At 42.1% G+C, this 20,541-nt stretch overlaps 1 protein-coding gene across 1 annotated transcript in view; it reads left to right on the forward strand.

Annotated features, from left to right (window-relative positions):
• The window catches only part of TNFRSF19 (TNF receptor superfamily member 19), a 70,279-nt gene that overhangs the window by 41,354 nt on the left and 8,384 nt on the right, over window positions 1-20,541 (forward strand). The window contains exons 5-8 of the mRNA XM_069466959.1: window positions 11,446-11,610; window positions 13,406-13,531; window positions 17,599-17,701; window positions 18,305-18,724. Coding sequence (XP_069323060.1) covers window positions 11,446-11,610; window positions 13,406-13,531; window positions 17,599-17,701; window positions 18,305-18,724 — 814 coding nt within the window. The remainder of the gene's footprint in view (window positions 1-11,445; window positions 11,611-13,405; window positions 13,532-17,598; window positions 17,702-18,304; window positions 18,725-20,541) is intronic.

A 20,541-nucleotide genomic window follows, 5' to 3' on the forward strand; every position in this document is an offset into this window, starting at 1 on the left:
CTTTACCATTTCGTTCACAATATTCCTTGAGGTTTAATTATTTTGCTATAATAATTGCTGCTTATTGTTATATAGCATTGCTTGGTATTACCAGTTAAGGAAATCATGTTGGCAAAGTCCTTTGAGATACTAATACTTAGATAAAAGTACAGATGCTCCTTGACTTATGACAGGGTGATGTCCCAATAAACCCATCATAAGGTGAAAAATCATAAGTCAAAAATGCATTTAATATGCTTACCCTACTGAACATCATAGCTCAGCCTAGCCTACCTTAAATGTGTTCAGAACACTTACATTAGCCTACAGTTGGGCAAAATCATCCAACATAAAGCCTATTTTATTGTAAAGTGTTGAATAGCTCATGTAATTTATTGAATACTGTACATTATGTCAAAATTGCAACTGTTTCACACCATTTTAAAGTTGAAACATCTTACAAGTCAGGGATCATCTGTGGTAGTGGCTATGTCTTTTATAAGAAATGAGTATAAACGTCTGGAAAAGACTATTTTGGTTTGTTTTTATCATTAATTTTCCTTCTTAACTTTTCAGTGCGTTAGGGATGCAAGGACATCTGCATGAACAATCAGTTGCAAGTAGCTCACTCCGTCAATTTTTTTAACGGCCTACCTACTACGCAGGTGGTTTCAATTGAGTTAAGAGACAATCCAGATTGTGACATAATAGTAATATACCGGATTCTGAGTAATAATTGGAGAAAGCACAGCCAGCACTTATGGACGTTTTACTGTGTGCCAGGTTCCATACTAACCTTTTATGTGCAATACTTTATTCAGTTCTCACAAAAATCCTACGAGGTAGGCATTGTTATTTCCTGGTTTTACCAATAAGGAAACTGAGGCAAGAGGTTGTCGTTTGCCAGTGATAACACAGCTAGTACATGACCAAGCCAGGATTTGAACCCAGACTGTTGACTGCAAAACTCTTAACCATCAGAGTGTGCAGCATCTTCCGATAAGTTTTATAGCCAGGCAAATTGAGGAGGAGAGGAACTATGGCCTGGCAATATACTAGCATCACACATGAACCAGTGGAGCGGGGCTTCCTTCTAAATCCTTTTTATTTTATTTTATTTTATTTATTATTATTATTATTTTTTTTTTTTGAGACAGGGTCTTACAGTCTCACCCAGGCTGGAGTGCAGTGGCATCATCATAGCTCACTGCAGCCTCAAACCCCTGGGTTCAAGTGATCCTCTAGCCTCAGCCTCCCAAGTAGCTGGGACTACAAGCATGCACCATGATGCCTGGCTAATGTTTCTATTTTTTGTAGGGATGGGGTCTTGCTCTTATTCAGGCTGGTCTTGAAATCCTTGTCTTAAGCGATACTCCCGTCTCGGTCTCCCAAAGTGCTAGGATTACAGGTGTGAGCCCCTGCAACTAGCCCTAAATCCTTTTTAAAATTTAATCTATGATCCCTCAGAAGCAAAGTGCTTAAATTGATCAACAAGCGGTGTTTCCGTTTATAGCAGTATCTGCCTACCCTGAAGCCTCAGCAGAAACATCAAGTCAGGTCTTTGGAGTGTGTGTGTTTGATGGTTTCCTTCTCACTTAGTAAAATCAGATTTATGTAAATACAACTTTAATATGTGTTCACACACATATGAAACATTGACCACATTGAATCTGCTAATTCAGTTTGTTTTTATGTATATTAATTTACCTAGTCATTGCTACCATTTTATGCTTCATCAGTAGCTCTGATTAAAAGCAACTATTCTTTGTAATCCCTAATACTGATATTGCATTTTGATCTTTAACCCTTTGATTCAGAATAATGTTCTGTAAATGCCAAACTATTAACAATCAGTTACTTTATTTTTCTCTCTGAGAGGTGATTTAAAGTCACTGGCTTTAGTGAAGATTTTCCAAGAGCAAAGATAAAGTAGCTGCTAAGAACTGGTAGAATAAGAGGCTGTTATTAAAGAGGTTTCTACTTTTCTAATAGCATACCTCTTCTGTTAGAAGACATTCAGCAGTGTATTTTGAAATCTTTCCAGAATGCAGAGGGCTTTGATTCATATAATTGCAAGATTGGGACCTTTCCTCTTATAATTCAAAAGATAATAATGGGATAATGCAAACCATCTTAGAGCATTGGCCGTAATCCTATCTTTGTAAATGTCTTGTAATAGAGAGTAATGTTTATTAATAATGTGAAGGAAACTTTCTTAAATGACTCCGTAAGGATTTCAGATGAAACATAAATGTGAAGGGCACCACTAAGTGCTTTAAATTTAAGAATGGATATAAACATCTCCCCCAGTTTCAAGAAAGACATTTCACATTTTCCTCCTGGTTTGCTTCCAACACACATGATAACAGGCTGAGTGTGGCAATAAAACAGTGGCAGGCGGGCAGCTCAGCGGAAAACAGGAATAGAAGACTCAAAATTGCCCAGTGAAGAGGAGGTGCGAAGATCCTCCGTGGGGGTCCGGGGCTCGCGTCCTGCTCTGTGTGCTTCTCAATAACGAAATAACCTCCACCCCACAGTGCCACAGTGCGCTGCAGTATACTGTGGGCTTCTTTCTTCCAGCGATATCCTTTCGGCTTCTCTTTTCTCTTTGCTCACCCTAGTGCTTAGCCCTTAGACACAACTTGCCACAATGATTCAAGTGGGAAGAGAAGGTACAAGAGTGTACCTCTTAGGGGTGGGTTCTGCTCATAATAAAAGCATAGTTGTGAATCATCGGTATTAGTATTAAAACAAAGGCAGCTTGGGGCCACCGTGGGGTTCTGCTTTGATTCACTTGCATTTAAATCATAAAAGGGCTGGTAATTAGGGCAGTGCCTACTAAGGGAACTTAAAAGAAGAATGGAGCTCAGAAGTTCTGTTTTCATAAACAAATGTTACAACATTGCTCAACGTAGGAAAGAAGGTTGCAGAGTTGTGCTGTTTCTGATGTGCTCTCAGTTCAAAAAAGAAAACCAATAAAAACAGTACTGGGCGCTAACTTGGAAACTCAACCCACAGAGCACATTTGAAGACTGTGGTCTGACATGATGAACTTTTGCTTCTCCTGCAGGGACTCACCTGGCTGTCCTAGATACAGGCATAGAAGATGGGGTGGCCAATGTTCGTGGGTGTCAGGTGCTGGTGAGTGGAGATGTCAAGCCAACTGTGTGTGTATGTATGTTTGGGGGAAGCTTCAAAAGTAACAGCAGAATGATTCCTTAGGAAAAAGATGCAAATCCTCGTGTACTCCTTCTATTATTCATTTAAAAAAAACGATACTTTCTTAATTTAAATAATCTTACTTAAGTGATGGATCATGATTACTATTCATAATAAACTTCCATCAAGCTTTATTCCTCTTATTGTACTTTGTGACATCACATTTTGTTTTCCTTTTAGTTCAGATTCACTGGATAATAAATTTGTAAGCAGCTACAATGAGCAGGGTCACTACTTCTTTAAAGATCGTAAGTCTGTGTAACTTCCTTCCAAAATGTTAAAATTCACTTTCTGTATTTAAGAATCAGAAGAGTTCATCCCGGGAAGTTTTGGTTTGGTTCTTTCTCGAGATGTGTTCTTGTCTAGGCTTCCTAGACACCCTCCCTGCCCATCTCCTTGTCTCAGAAGCTGGCTCCTCGGCTGTCCTGGGCTCTGTCCTGGGTCCCCTCCTCCGCCCACACTGTGCACACACAGTAATTTGATCAGGGTCCCGGCTCTGGGTGTCATCTAGGCACTCAAGCTTTTGCAATTTATGTCTCCAGCTACAATCTCTTTCCTGCCTCCCTCGCATATCCAGCTGCCCGCTTGACAGCTCCCGGTGGGTAGATAATAGGTATCTCAAACTTAGCATTTCACAACAGAAGTTGTTATTCCTCCCTCTCCCCTCACCAAACCCACTGGCTCTCCAGTTTTCACCATCTCAGTAAGTTAAGAAATGGCACCAGGGTGGCCGGTGGTGTGACTCCAAAACCCGGGCGTTATCCTTGCTTCCACCTTTCCTCGCACCTGGCTCCCAGTCCATCAGCACAGCCGGTTACTCTCATGACAAGCAGTTCTCAGACTGAGCCACTTGTCAGCATCTCCGCAGCTGTAACCTCCACCCAAGCGCAGCAGCCTCACGCCTGCGGCACTCTCCTGCCCTCCCCACTCAGCCGGCAGGGATCTTTGTAGAGTGGAATCCGCAGCTGGTCACCCTCCACCCCGGGAACCGCCAAGTCACTTCCTATTAGCCTTTCATGTTTTTATTGTGGTGAAATATATATACCTTAAAATGTACCATTTCAACCTTTTTAAAGTATACAGCGGGTGGTATTAACTGCATTCACTGCCCTGTGCAGCTGTCAGTGCTAATCTGCTTCGCGTAACCCTTTCATCGCCCGGACAGACGAGTTTATTCTCTCGTGATTGGAAGAGATACTTTGTGTGATTTCAGTCATTTCAGATTTGTTGAGACTTGTTTTGTGACTTCACATGTGGTCTTTCCTGGAGAAGGTTCTGGGTGCACTGGCGAAGAATGTGTGTTCTGATGTTGCTGAGTTCTTTCTGTTATTCCTAGAGTAGAATCCGAACTCCTCGGGGTAGCTGGTAAATCCCACGGGAGCTGGCCCTGACCAGCTCCTCTAGCATTGCATCCCTCCACTCTTAGCTCTTGCTCAGGAAATATTTTGACTGACATTAATTAACTTAAGCTTTGGTATAATTGTAATCATGTATCTTTTAACAGAATGTGGAATAAGTGTAATATAACTTTGTAGAAAGTTTAAAAATATATGGAAAAAGATTTTACATGAAGTTTCATAGCAGCAGAAAAAACCCAAATGTTATCGTCCGACAAATGGATAAACAAAATATGGTATGTCCATATGATGGAATATTATTCAGCCATAAAAAGAAATGAAGTTCTGATACATGCTACACCGTGGATGAACCTTGAAGACATTGTGCTAAGTGAAAGAAGCCACATGATATGGTATATCCATTTATATGAAATATGCAGAATAGGCAAATCCGTAGTGACAGAAGGGAGATTCGTGCTTGTCAGGGGCTGGAGGGAGGGGAAAAAAGGAGTGACTATTTAATATATGTGGGGTTTCCTTCTGGGTGATGAAAATGTTCTGGAATTAGTGGTGATGGTTGCATAACATTGTGAAGATACTCAATGTTACTAATGGTAAGTCTTATGTATATTTTACTGCAATAAAATATCAGTCCAATTTTTAAAACAGATATGGATATAGATAGAAGAGCAAACAGAAAAAGCTCACTTTGAGGTAATATTTCTATTGGTCATTGAAAAAAAACCCATAGTTCTAAGACTAAAGTCTAAAGATGAAAAAAGTCCAGGCACAATTGCTCACACCTGTAATCCTAGCACTCTGGGAGACCAAGGCAGGAAGATTGCTTGAGCTCTGGAGTTCAAGACCATCTCTACTAAAAATAGAAAAATTAGCCGGGCACTGTGTGGCGTGCCTGTAGTCCCAGCTACTCGGAAGGCTGAGGCGAGAGGACCGCTTGAGCCCAGGAGTTTGAGGTTGCAGCGAGCTGTGATGACGTTGCTGCACTCTACCCAGGGTGACAAAGCGAGACTCTGTCTCAAAAAAAAAAAAAAAAAAAAAAAAAAAAATTAAAAAAGAAGAAACCATAAATGATGAAGACTTACTTTTTAACATTTATTCAGTGTCAGAGTGGTTGGTATAAAGTGGATAAAAAAGTCCAGCTATTTTGTTTGTTGGCAGACTCCTTTGTGGTACATCTGGAATTCATATGTTGAGTGTTACCATAGATATTTTTGTTTAACCAGTTTAGATTAACAAGATAAAGCTTACACTCCAGAGCTATATCCTTGCCTCAGTTAAGATCGCAAAGAGCTCTTTGTTAATAATTTTGTGTTATTAAAGAACATAACTGGAAATAGATTCATCATCGGGTTTTAATTTTGTTAAGGCTTTATTCAATTTGGGCTTTTTGTTGTTGGTAGAGGTGGTGGAAGAGCACAGAAACCAGTGGATTGAATTGTAGTTTATTTGAAACAAATAGAAAAGTCAAAGATAAAATATTTTAGTGAAAAATAGTTCAAAATGTCTAAATTGTATGCTTATATTCCAATACTGGATGCTAACTGAATTGCATGTGTCAAAACATAGTCATCAACAAGTAAAAATTCTTGCATTTCCAATTGTGTTGGAGTTGCCAAAGCGATGTTATGCAGCAGGAAACCAGATGTATTATTTTCATGGGCTAAACTCTCTGATGAAAACACAAAGCACTAGTGAAATCTTAAAAATGGAAGCCCTGATAGAAAGCAAAATTAGCTCATTTACAGTTTGCTCTTCCCTACTATATTTATCTAATACTCGTCTAGTTATACCATATAGACCTTAAACACAACATTTAAAAAATAAAGTTTAAAAGTCATATGTTTATTTTTCACTGTAATCAAATGCAGTAGCCTTTTTAATCATGGGGATAAAACAGGTTGAATTTTTAAAGCCATACTTGTGTTTTAAATTAGGTCAAGCCATATTGCTATGTTAGCTAAGTAACTAAAATCTACTAGTCTATACAAAATTTGAACTGATAAGCCTTCACACTATAGTATATTTTTTTACTCTAAATGGTTGGAAAGAACATAGCATACTTTTTAAAAAAAAAAAAAAAAAGAACATAAGTTTTGGGATCAGACAAACCTGGACTGTAATCTAGATCCAGCCACCTAATGGTTGTTTGACATGAAAAAATATTTATAGATACATATAGACTTCTTCATCTGTAAAACCCGTACCGGTTCCCTTCCTCCCAAGCCAGCCCTGCCTGAACAGGGCCCTTTGTTAGGATTCTCTGGGAAGAAGGATCTTTTGTTTAGCAGGTTTTTAAACATCACGTACTAGGAAGTTGGAGAGGTTAAACAAGTAGATATCAATAGAAAGCAGAACTATAGCTCTGCAGAGTCCAGACGTGAGAGTCCTTGCGCGCCCTTTTCCATTTCTCTCTCTAATCTGCAGTCACCTCCCCAGAATGTCCTCTCCTCCCCTCCTCAGTGACACCTGGGCATTGCTCAGCATGCCCGCTGCCACCATGCCTGCTCAGAGTGGCTCCTTATGCAGACACCAAGGTCCAGAGCCCGGCCAAGGGGCCCAGACATTTCTCTTAGGGCAGATGAGCTCCTTTGGAACCAGCTGCCGTGCACACTCCGACTGGTGTGCTGTCTGGGAAGTCCCGTGATGCTCTGTGGCCTGGCTGTTTCTCCGTGCGGAAGCGAGCGTGCCCTGTACATAAACAGACATGAGCTACATTTTCCTCATCGTTAGCTGGCAGGACATTTCACTCTCTCCGAAGCTGCACACAGCCATGGAGCAGTGCGGTCTGCTGGACCTGGTTCCAGTTCCCAAGCCATCTCCGCTTTGCTGTGTCCCCTTGAGTGGGTGACTCAAAGTCTTGGTTGAACTTTCACCCCTTCACTCAGTTAGGAGGGTGAAATCACTGAGGGTGTGTTAGCAAGATGCACGCGTAAGAAAGTGCACACGTGTCTACAGAAGCAAGTGTTCCGTGTTAGACCCCGGTGTGGCCTGCAGATGGGTTCCTCATTTGCAGCATCTGAGATGCTCCTCTCTGTGCAGTGAGATGGATCTCTCCCCCCCTAGGTGTCTCACGTCTCTCAGCTACGTTCGAAGCTCTTGAGGGGGTGAGATGTAGGGAGAAGAGGTGGATTTCTGCACCGCGATCTACTCCAAAGACAATCAGATTGGACTTTATAAAAACACTTGCCAAACTTTGCTAGTGACCTCTGTTTTCTTTTCTTCTTCTATTCAGATTTTCCTTCAAATTATGTAATGCCTCATAGGATGTCTTACTCATAATAGACACACAGTACATAATTGTTCAGCTGAGTTGAACTCCTAAGGAGATGTGTAATATAAAACTGAACCTGTGTAATGCATGTAATGTAAAATTTAAGCTAAGAAAACAGACTTCACTCTGAAGTAAATTGCCAAAGGGTAGTACTAACATGATAGTGGAATTTAATAACTTAATTGGTTAAGGTAAGAAGTGCCTTTGTATTCCGGAAAAGTTAAAATCTTTCCAAAGAATGTGGACATTCCTATTCTCAATTCTTCAGAAGTACTGTCGGAATCCTAATAAGGTATGGGTGAAATTTGTTGCAGGCATTCAATATGCTCATTGAACTATGGACAGGGAATTTAGTTAAGGCATGTGGGTAGAAAGAATCTTTAATTTCAATATCACTGCCACGGGTCAACAAAGCAATACTTTTTATTTTGAAGTAGATAAGTCCTTTTTTGAGGAATTCCCAGCAACATCCCTATTAACCAAAACTTAATAGAGTGGAGGCCACTTCATATAGCTAGTGCAACTCCCCCTCAGCACCACTCCCCATTTTTTTTAACTGCACAGGTCAAAGAGAACAATAAGAAAATAGGCTTTTACCAGGAACTTATGTGAATGAGTTTCTGCACTGTTCTAAAATTAAATGATATTCAGCCCAATCTCCCTTAGCTCCCATATTTATTTCTACATTGTTTTATGACAATTAAAGCTAAAAGTGATGAACCCGTTTCCTATTTAGAAAAGATTGTCTGCTGTCCATGTTGTGATGAACTTGTACTATGAACAAGAATCGGGAATGCGATTGAAGTTCAGAGTCCTGCTTCCCGCGAGGGTTCTCTGAGAGTGTCTGAGTTAACAAGATGCCCTTTCCCATGTAGGTGTCAGAAATTGAGAGGTAAAACTTGCGTATTTTTCCTGTTCATTTTTAGATGCCACTGCCTGGGAAAATGTGTAGAGAAGCGTATTGAATGTGCTTTCCTTTAAAATTGATGTTATTATGGCAACTAGATGTCATTGAAATTACCGTTTTAGTGCCCTACCTTGGAAAGATATGTATTAACAAGACTTTCATGTTTAGTTTGGGGAAAATAAATCTTGAATTACAAACTACCACATTAAAAACAAGATCCCCACTTTGGGGACATTCTAACCTATTTATAAGTTAGACACAGTTCCTTTTATATTAAGGCAAATAAGTTGACTAATGAATTTTTAGAAGGATTTTAATCGGTAAGAACTTAAAGGACTTGAATCATGATACCACTTTAACCTAAAATCCCTGTTCTTAGAGTTTTTCTGAATGTCCAGTGCTGTCTCCATTGATGAGCTTAACTTAATACTTACAGCAATTAGGAACTTCTGAGTCTTCCGCTCAAATCACGTATTACGCCTCATTTTGATGACAGCTATTGCTAAAGACTCCTATGTGTAGGGCTGGGTTATTTGACTGTAAATTTAAGCAGGGGAAATTCTTCTCACTCCAAAGTGAACCACCTTCCGCACAAGTGTAAATGAGATGACATTTTCCCACAACTTGACCATTTGGTCCAAATAGATAATGCTTACATTCCCAAGCTGCTTCCCCTGCACCGTGGCCTGCTATTTTAGCCTGCGCGGGATGCAAGTTCCTATTCAGTTGTATGTTTGTCGGTGTTTTCACAGCTGTGCTGTGTTCATACATCCTTTTGTGACCCTGTCCGCTGATAGAGGCTGTTTCAGATTCAGATTTGATCTCTGTCAGGTCAGAGATGTAGTTTTTTTAACTTGCTGTATGATGAATCTTTAGTAAGCTGTTTGATTATTGTAAGTATTTGCATATAGCTATAAGACATATTTTATTAACATTGAACATGTTTACAAATAAATACCCTTTAAAATGTATCATTGGCTTATGAGCCCTATTCATCTAAGCCCAAAGCATACAGCTTATGTGCCTTCCCAGGTGACAGTAAGAAACTTTTGTCTTTGTGGCCTAGAATTGTTGAGATTAGAAATACCCAAACTTGTACTCCACCGTGATAGTTCTCATTATCCTATTTTTATGATGCAATAATACTAACGCAGATGCTTTCCTCTGGTTCTACTCTCAGTGTTATACAGTGGAGATCACTCTTGTTGAGGGTGGGGAGTGTAGGCGCCAGATGGCAAGTTTCCTGGCGCTTAGGTGCTATGTTGCACCAGTGTAGACACAAACCTTTGTCCTCTAGAGTTGCGACGTCCATTACAGCCGCCATTAGCCACATGTGGCTGCTGAGCATCTGAACTGCGGCCAGTCCGAATTGAGATGGGGTATCCTTGTCAAATCGCACCAGATCTTGAAACCTTACTACAAAACAGAGAATGCAAAATAATTAATAATTTTTATGAGTATATGTTGAAATGCAATATTTTAAGATATATTGGCTAACTAAAATAGATGGGAAGAGTTAATTTTACCTGTTTCTTTTTACTTTTAAAATTTGGTTTCTAGACAATTTAAAATGACACGCGAGACGCACATCATACTTCTGCCTGGAGTTACCCTCAGTAGCAGGGAGGGCTCCCGTGCTGAGAGGCTCCAGGGAGCTGAGGGCCCAGCACCCACTGCAGGGGGCCGAGTGAGGCCACCTGAGCTCACTGGGGCATCTGCTCAGGGAAGAGAAGGCACACGTGCCCCTCTATTTAGATTTCCTGCCCCTCCCAAGTTCATGTCTCTCTCAGATCCATTTAGGGTTAGTTAAATAGGATATGCTGTGCCTCCACTGGTTATAGATTTCTGATTTAGATGCGTTTGTTCATCCAGGTACCCTAAGGATAATTAAAATGCTGATTGTAATCATCATTGCAATAGCTAATGATGCCACAGCACTAGGTGCACAGCCTGTCCTACCTATCATGCTTTACGTGCTAACTAATTCCATCCTCTCAGCAGCCAGAGGAGCAGGTGCTGTTACTACCTCCATTTGCACAGATGACCCAGGCCGTGGGGTTCAGAGTCTGTCCTGAACCCACAAAGCAATACTCTAAAATAGCAGCTGTTTCTTGACTTTCGTAGTACATATCTATGCCCACCTGTACATAGTGTAACAACAATATTAGTCTTTTCTCCAAAACTTAGATGTTTTTCAGTAATTTAACAGCTAAGGCTGTCTCAAAAATTGGGGGTCTAGTATAAGATTGTAAATGATCCAAATCCTTGTTTTCCCCTAAAGTTACCCAAACAAGCATACTTGGGTTCAGTCTGCTTAAAAATGGCAATATCTAATTTGAATTAAATAAGAAGCATTAATCCCCTACTGTGTGCCAGACACTGTGCCGAGTGCTGGGGAAACAGAGGTAAAGATGACAGACTCCCAACTCGCAGAGAACTCTGCCCGAAAGGCAGATTTCTCCACGTGTGAGAGCCGTGTGTCCGTGGTGTTGCGGGAAGAGGAGAGGGACATCAACACACAGGTGCAGGGTGGAGACGTCACAGTAAAGGCATCCCCTGGGGCAGAGGGGGTGCTCGAGCCAATCTAAAATACACTGCGCTGGTTTTCTTGGGTTTTATTCCTGCCGGTAACGGTGCCCGCCGGCTTCAGTGTGTGCGTTGCGTGCCCTTGGGCTGTTCTGAGCACGCTGACCCTGTTCCTGTGGTTGCAGGTGCCAGCAAGGTCAACCTTGTGAAGATTGCATCCACGGCCTCCAGCCCACGGGACACAGCCCTGGCTGCCGTCATCTGCAGCGCCCTGGCCACCGTCCTGCTGGCCCTGCTCATTCTCTGCGTCATCTACTGTAAGAGGCAGTTCATGGAGAAAAAGCCCAGCTGTAAGTTTGGAGCTCGTTATATGAAAATATTTCTTAGCATCTGGGTGGAATGCATGTATTATCATTGTCAGGCATGTGTTCGGCAGGAGACTTGGCTAAAACAAGCGTCGACGAGCTGTTTGAGGACAGAGGGCACATGAAAGTGAGGCTGACCCTTGAACAACTTGGGGCCTGGGGCGCGGTGGAATATCCGCACGTCACTTGGACTCCCCAAATCTTAACCACTAATGGCCTACTGTTGACTGGAAGCCTTACCGATAACATAAACAATCAGTTAATACATGTTTTGTGTGTTATATGCATCATATACTGTATTCTTACAATAAAGTAAGCTAGAGAGAAGAAAATGTTATTAAGAAAATCATCAGGAGAGAAAATATATTTACTATTCGTTGGGTGGAAGTGGATCATCTTAAAGGTCTTCATCCTCGTCATCTTCACGTTGAGAAGGCTGAGCAGGAGGAGGAGGAGGAAGGGGAGGGGTTGGTCTTGCTGTCTCAGGGGTGGCAGAGGCAGAAGACAGTCCAAGTGCAAGTGGACCGCGCAGTTCAAACCGTGTTGTTTAGGCATCAGCCGTAGACCTCACCGGGGCGGCAGGACTTTATAAGGGAGATTGACAAAGCTGTGATGTCCCTGTGCCACCAGGCAAAAATAAAAATTGTTCCGAGTTCTGGCAACATAAGTACCCTACATTTTGAACTTTTTTTTTTCAATTTTATTATTTCAGCATATTACAGAGGTACAAATGTTTAGGTTACATATATTGCCTTTGCCCACCCAAGTCAGAGCTTCATCCCCCAGACGGTGTGCACCGCACCCATTAGGTGTGAATATACCCATCCCCTCTTGCCCCCTCCCACCTGCCCCGACACCCGATAAATGTTACTACTAAATGTGCACATAAGTGTTGATCAGTTAGTAACAATTTGATGGTGAGTACATGCAGTGCTTGTTTTTCCATTTTTATGATACTTCACTTAATAGAATGGGCTCCCGCTCTATCCAGGATAATACAAGAGGTGCTAGTTCACTCTGCTTTTTGTGGCTGAGTAGAACTCCATGGTATACATATACCACATTCTATTAATCCACTCATGTATTTATGGACGCTTGGGTTGTTTCCACATCTTTGCAATTGTGAATTGTGCTGCTATGAACATTCGAGTACCGATGTCTTTTTATAGAATGTCTTTTTTTCCTTTGGGTAGATGCCCAGTAATGAGATTGCTGAATCAAATGGTAGTTCCACCTGTAGCTCTTTGAGGTATCTCTATATTACTTTCCACAGAGGTTGCTCTAGTTTGCAGTCCCACCAGCAGTGTAAGAGTGTCCCTACCTCTCCGCATCCACACCCACATTTATTGTTTTGGGACTTTTTGATAAAAGCCATTCTCACTGGAGTTACATAATATCTCATTGTGGTTTAGATTTGCACTTCCCTGATGATTAGAGATATTGAGCATTTTTTCATGTGTTTGTTGATCATTAGTCTGTATTCTTTTGAAAAGTTTCTGTTCATGTCCTTTGCCCACTTTTTAATGGGGTTGTTTGATTTTTTTTCTTGCTGATTTTCCAGAGTTCTATATAGATTCTAGTTATCAAGCATTTTGAACTTCCTTAACAAATTATTTCATCTTTGTGCCTCCCCATGTAAGAAGAAATAACCAAACTTTGCAACGATAGCAGGCTTTTTCTTTACAAATGCTAGAATGGTACCCATCTGCATTATGGTGTTAATGCAGCTCCCTTCCAGAGGAAACTGTGTTCACTGACAGAATTCTCGTCCCTCGTTTAGGGTCTCTGAGATCACAGGACATTCAGTACAACGGTTCTGAACTGTCATGTTTCGACAGACCTCAGCTCAACGAATATGCCCACAGAGCCTGCTGCCAGTGCCGCCGCGACGCGGCCCAGACCTGCGGTGAGTGCGGCCGTGCAGGGCCCGTTAGGAGAACTGAGGCTTGCAGAAATTGCGGTGCAAAGAATCGTGCCTATTTCACTCAGCTCACAGTGAGGTCGCTGTGCTTGGTTTTCTGGTTAAAGCTAATGTTGTTAAATGATTCTCCGCCGTCCCCTGTTGTTTGAGTGTGTTTGAATAATCTCTCAAGTATTAAAAAGAAAATAAGCATCTTGTTAAAATTCTAGAGTTTCTCAGCAACTTTTTGGGCAGGTTTGCCTTTCTTGTTTTGAATCAGTTCATTTAAAGTCATGCCAACCGTCTACAGTGTAGGAGTTTGGATCCTTTGTCGTCTGGTCAATTCAAACTGAACGTGTCTCTTTTAATGGTTTGTTTTTTTTCAAAATTTCTTAAAGAAGAGGGAGGTAAGAGGTCTACGGACAAGGTTTTCCACAAACCATAATGGCCTCATGGATTATTGACAGAAATGAAAGTTTAGGAAAGAAATTCAAAGGGAAACTGGTCTCTCACTTGAGCCAATAACGAGCAAAGATAATACCAACTTTCTTTGCCACAAATTTATAGTCCTCATTGCAGGTTTCTACCCTGACACGTCCCCTCGTCCCCACCTTATGACCTCAGCTCCTCTGCACATTAGAGTCCCCGTGGCAAACCACTCTCCCAAGAAGTCTGCCCTGCTCCCCTTTCCCCCGTTACTTGGCATTTCTGTTATCACCTGTGAATGCAATATAATGGCACCGTTTTGTCTCATAACCATTCTTTGTTTTAAGTTCAATATATCCCAATTAGATTAACTTATCTTCTTGGAACTGTCTAGGTTTTCTTTTTTTTCAAGAAATTGCAGGATTGAGTGTTTCAGTCTCATATTGCACATGCAGCCGTGCATTGCTTACCGACAGGGATACATTATGAAAATGCGTCAGGAGGCCGTTGGGTTGTTAGGTGATGTCATCGTTGTGTGAACTTAATGGAATGTACTTACACAAGCCTAGATGGTGTAGCCTACGACACACCGAGGCTGTATGGTATGGCCGATGGCTCCTAGGCCACAGACCTGTACAGCCTGTGACTATGCTGAATACTGTAGGCCATTGTAACGCCATGGTAAGTATTTGTATCTAAACATAGAAAAGGTACAGTAAAAATACAGTATTATAATCTTACGGGACCACCATCATTGACCGCAACACCCTTCTGTGGTGCATGGCTATATGGAATAAGAAATTTTCATCATAATTCTTTTTCTAGTAATTATTATTATCTCCTATTTTAGGACTGGACTACAAGACTTTCTGTGTGTGTGTGGATCTAGTTTTGCCTTTGCCTACGAAAATAATAGACTGTCAGACCGCTATTGACAGTAACTGTGTGGTCCTTAAAACGCCCCAGACATCACCTTTTCCTAGATCCTGTACCAGGGACACTGTCACTAGACTCAGAGTAGGCAGGAATGGACTCTAATTAAGGAAACACAGCTTTGCGTAAACTCTGCCTCATCTTCGCCTGGGTCTGAAAGGAAAGAGGAACACACAGGGGGTCTTGTTGCAGGCCCTGCTCACAGCGCATTGGCTCCGGGGAGGACCCCTGCGCTCATGCCGGTGCAGTGTGGCGTGTCCTTTGGAGCTCTTCCTTCCTACTGTCAGTGCCTTTTTTTTTAGCTTTTTATTTTGACGTGATTTCAGACCTACAGAAATGTTGAAAGAGCAGAGCAAAGAATTCCACGTATCCTTTACCCATTTGCACGTTTGCTTTGCCCCCTCCCGTGTCGGCGTGGTCCATGCACATACATTCTTTGACTGGCTATTTAAAAATCAGTTGCTGATATGACGTCCCTTTACCCCTTAATACTTCAGTGTTCGTTTTCTAAGAACAAGAAAATTCTCTTACATAACACCAGCACGATGATTAAAATCAGGAAATTAGCATTAATTCAATGCTGTTATACAACATACAGAGCATATTTAGATTTTCTTAACTAATGTCCTTCATAGCAAAAGAAAATCCTAGAAACACTCTTACACTTAGTTGTCCAATCTCTTTGGTCTCTTGCTCTGGAATAGTTTCTTAATCTTTCTTTGTGTTTCATGACGTTGATATTTTTGAAAGGACAGGCCAGGAGCTTTGTAGGATGACCTCAGTTTGAGTTTGTCTGATGTTTCCTTTAGGATGAGATTCAGAAATACCTGGAGAGGGATGCTGTGTACTTCTCGGGGCACTGTGTCAGGAGGCGTGGGCGTCCATCTGTCCCAGGCCTTGTCAGGTTGACTACAGTCACTTAGTTAAGGTGGCGTCTGCCAGGTTTCTCTACTGTAAAATTATTATTGCTCTCTTGATAATTAATAAATATCTTGTGGGGAGATGCTTAGTACGTGTCCTGCTACTCCCCACATTTTCATGCAGCAGTTTAGCACCTCTGGTGGTTCTTATCTGGATCAGTCAATGCCATGGTAGTTAACAAATGCTGGTGTTCTAATTCCATCCTTCTTTCCACGTTCATTAGTTGGCTTCCTATGGTAAGAAGGAACCTCCCCTCCTTCTCCATTTATTTATTTGCTTTAATTAGTTTAGACCTGTGGACTGCATTCAGTGTGTTGCAACCCTTTGGCATCGTTGTTTATTTTAATGTTCAAATGCCCCCAGGTGTGGCCAGAGGATGTCCCTTCAGGCTGGCAGCTCATGTGTCGTTATGACATGTCCTCATTATTCTTCTAGCCCTTTCTTACTTTCTGGCATCAAAAGAAGTTCCAGGCTCATCTTGTACTTTCCCTAGAGTCAGCCATTTCTACAAGGCATTTCTACAGTAGCTTTTGCTTTTAAATAATTTGGAAATATCCCATAGTGAGCAGGACAGGTTTGTAAGTGGCAGTGGCCCCAGGAGAGCTCACGGCAGTCAGGCGGTGTACACGCAGACAACCCAGGCCAGAGGCCGTGCTGCGGGAGGACTGTGATGCAGGATGCCAGGTGTCTGCCCTGCTTAGCACCGGCTTGCAATCGCATCTCAGTGTTTGACATTCATTTTTAAAAAGGGAGATATTAGTTTCACAATGTTTTTTTTTCACTAAAAAGTAAAGAGAAATTCCTCATGGAAAGTTTGGATACACAAACATATATACATATATGTAAATGTATTATTTCTTAAAGTCTTTTCCTCTCTCTCTCTATGTGTGTCTTTGTGTCTGTGTGTTTTATATGCATATGGTTTTATAAAATCAGAATTATATGTATATATATATGCATATAGAGTGAGAAGTCTAGAAGGTTGTTCACTAAAATGTTGACAGGGTTTATTTACAGCTTATAAGATTGGGAAAGAGTTATTTTTAAATTTCATAATCTAATCTCTATGTTGTTTATTTTTTTCTTCAGTAAGCTTGTATTATCTTCATAAGAAAAATATATATGACTTCAGTGAGCATAATGGTTTGTAAAGTTTATGCACATATCTACGTATTCCTCAAGTTACATCCCTAGCAATAAAAAGAAATGGTATGTCTGTATATCGAGTTAAAGGATTCAGACTTTTTATGTTCTTGTCTGTGTTGCTGGACATTCGACAGGACAGTCGTCCTCTTCCTCCTGTCATCGGCAATGCCCGAGTCTCCTTCGTATTCCCTTTCACAGACAGCTTGATTACTTTTCGTCATTTTTTTTATTGTGGTAAAATACATATGGCATAAAATTTACCATTTGAACCATTTTTAAGTGCTCGGTCCAGTGGCATTAAGTACATTCTCGTTGCTGTGCAACCGTCACCACCGTTCGTCTCCGGGACTTTTCATCTTCCCAAACTGAGACTCTGTACCCATTAGACAGCTCCTCCTCCTCCTCCTCCCCCCCAGCTTCTGGCAACGCCTGTTCTACATGTGTGTCTGAGCTTGTCTATTCTAGGTATCTCATATAAGTGGTTCGCCATTTTTTTAAATAAGAAAGAAGAGAACCTCATGCCCCTTTGCCCCCAAAACATCACCCAAAGGGGAATAGCTAAATTTCCAAGAAGAACCATGTCTAACTGAGATTAGAGAGAAAGTTCCTGCGAAAGGCACTGTGCTCACGCTCTGCTGGCTCCCCAGGGCCTGTGCACTTGATCCCGTCCTTGTGCTGCGACGAGGCCTGCGGCGCCGAGCGGGCGGCTCTTGGCTGCGGGATGCATTCTGCGGCCACACTGCAGGACAGGTAACCGGGTCCTTCTAATCAGTAACTTCATATGCCCCTGCGCAAATATGCACGCGACTGATTTGCCAATTTTCATGTGAAACTATGGGGACATCTCTTTTTAAGTATTATTAATGACATTCCAGATATTGGAGGGGGTAACTCTTTGCTGAGAATTAGGCAGGTCTCCCAAGGTGGCTAATATCCAGTTTAACATTCTTTATACTTTACTGCCCATTAATTTTATTTTTGTCTTCTATTTGTGATTTGTGATCTCTGTCATCTCTAAGTAATTTTTAACATGCCATGTACTCATGACATAGTGTTTTAGAATGTTAGAACAGCAGTCAAGGAAACTCAGTTAAGACCCAGGAAACTGCATGTTTGAGACATCAGATTCAGTATAACTATATTCATTAGAAGTAGGTGTGAAAATTCAGTTTTAAAGTAAATGGAGTAATTTGATTTATTGAGGCAAGTTTATCACAATAGGAAGCAGTAGAATTCTGACTTAGTAAATTGCTATTTCATCTAGAAGACTTAAAATTGTGGCCGATGTGCTGCTTTGTGGAAGTGTCCTTTCTCCCCGCAGAACACTTACACATCTTTTGAACGTGTGTGCAGAAGCGCAGGCCCCGTCGGGGAGGCGATGCCGGCTTTCTTCGGGTCCCTCTCCAGGTCCGTCTGCGGCGAGTTTTCGGACGCCTGGCCTCTGATGCAGAATCCCATTGGCGGCGACAACATCTCTTTTTGTGACTCTTATCCCGAACTCACCGGAGAAGACGTTAATTCTCTCAATCCAGAAAATGAAAGCTCAACATCTTTGGATTCAAATAGTAGTCAGGATTTGGTTGGTGGGGCTGTTCCAATTCAAGCTCGTTCTGAAAACTTTACAGAAACTACTGATTTATCTGGATACGACACCACGCCGAGAGAACCGGCACTAACTCAGGGCGCGCTGACTAGAAGCCAGCCAGGTCAGGAGAGTGGCGCTGTCATTAACCTGCCCGCGCACACGTCTCTCCAGGTAAGGCAGTGGCTGATGTCAGCGTGAACATTGACTTACTGGAGCTTTCTTCCTACCATAAAATTTCGGGGAACCTGATGAGATTTTCCATGTTTCATAATTTCTTTTATGTTGTAGAATATGTTTTAAAATAAATGTCAAGAGTCTTCTTTTCTAACAGCTCATCTATAAGACCTTAACGGGAGCTGCCTTCTTTTCCTCTTCTCTGTACATCCACCTGCTTAGCACAGCGCCTGCTGCCCCCTCCCTGGTGCAGAGGCAGGAGTTGGTTACCGGAGCGTCTCCAACGAGTCCTGACCTTCATTTTTTCCTGTGATAGCCTCATGTCCAATCCATTCACTGCCAAGGTGATTCGAATTGAGGTCTCCTACAGCTACTCCTTCCCCTCCATCCTCATTTACTGCTGTTGTGTGGATCGCTCTGCTTTGGCTAATTGGTCAATTTGGGTGGAAATTGATTGGCGCCCTGAACCCCTCCCAGGTGGAAGAGTTTAAAATCAGGTCGGGGTGGGGGGGGAGGCGGCAACTGTGGAGAGGGGTTTTCTGGAGTGCCGCAAAGCTGGTGGCAACAAGGCTTCAGGGACAAGTGGGCCCCGGCTCCCTGCTTTCTCCTCCAGGTGAGCACACAGCCTTTGCTGAATTTGACTTAAAGTTTACAAGCATTTCCTTAAATGGAAGTGCATATACTGTTAGTATAAGTTCTTCTGGAAAAATGGTGTCAGCCTTGACTATAAAGGGCGGAGTCACAGCTACAGACCAGCCCCAGGCCCCCAGCCCCTCCCCTGCACAGACAGCCTGGCTCTGCCTCTTGTCCCGCCGGCCCTGTCGGGGCCTTGGGTGCTGAGGGACAGCGCCATACCTGCTCCTGAGTGGGGCCACTGTGAGATTCTGTGTCCTTGCCTCATTCAATCAGAAACTTAGTCTAAAGTCAAAACGTAAATGCAGATGTGTTCCTTTCAAGATCAGTACGTAGGTTATGTGTTGCTCTAAGTCTGCAATACTTGCTTTTTTAACTACGAAAAAATTCTCTAGAGAATTTATAGAGAATTCTATAGAGAAAACATTTGTCAGCTTTTGGGGGGGAAATGTTGGTTTTGTTCCCAAAATAGCGAAAATGTAGAAGAGATAAAGTAAAGGGAGGAAAAACAAACAAATTAGGCAGTTTAGAAACTGTAGAATACACACCTCTGAGCTCCGCTTGGAGCCAGGAAAGATTGTTTACTGATCTTGTTCTTTTGAGCCATCCTGTAATTTGTAAAATTTTTATGATAGTAAATAAGAAAAGATTTAATTAGTCTGGTTGAGTATATAAGTCTCAAGAATGGACTGTGCCCCACAAAATTCGGGGGCTGAGAGTGCCCCGCAGTCTGAGTCAGGTCACAAGTCCTACACAGCAGCAGAGCACCCGCTCGGGGTGAGGGGTGAGAGGGTGCAGAAAATGGGATGGGGGTGGCTCCCACCCCTTCAGCAACGGAGGAATCGGATGGATGCCCTGCCAGCTACGCTAGTTGGGTTACTTTCACCCACACCTGTCAGACAGGTGCTGCATGTCTGTCGTCAGGGGAAAGTCTGAGTAACTGAGTACCTGTGCCACCAGCTGATTAACGACAGTTTTTCAGTCTTGTCAGTAAGTAGCATTACCACTCACCCTAATTTGGCAGCTTGTCCCAAGTCTGTGATATAAACTGCTGAGACCAAAGAATGAAACATCTTGATACCAAGTCATACCAGAACCAACTCATTCTCTCCCTTTTTCTGTTTATATAGGTGGTGGGATTGGGGTAGGGTTTATAAGCACTGTTATCACAGACATATGAATGTAAAAAATTTTAAAC

The sequence above is a fragment of the Eulemur rufifrons genome, chromosome 4 (genome assembly GCF_041146395.1).
Source record: "Eulemur rufifrons isolate Redbay chromosome 4, OSU_ERuf_1, whole genome shotgun sequence".
NCBI lineage: Eukaryota > Metazoa > Chordata > Mammalia > Primates > Lemuridae > Eulemur > Eulemur rufifrons.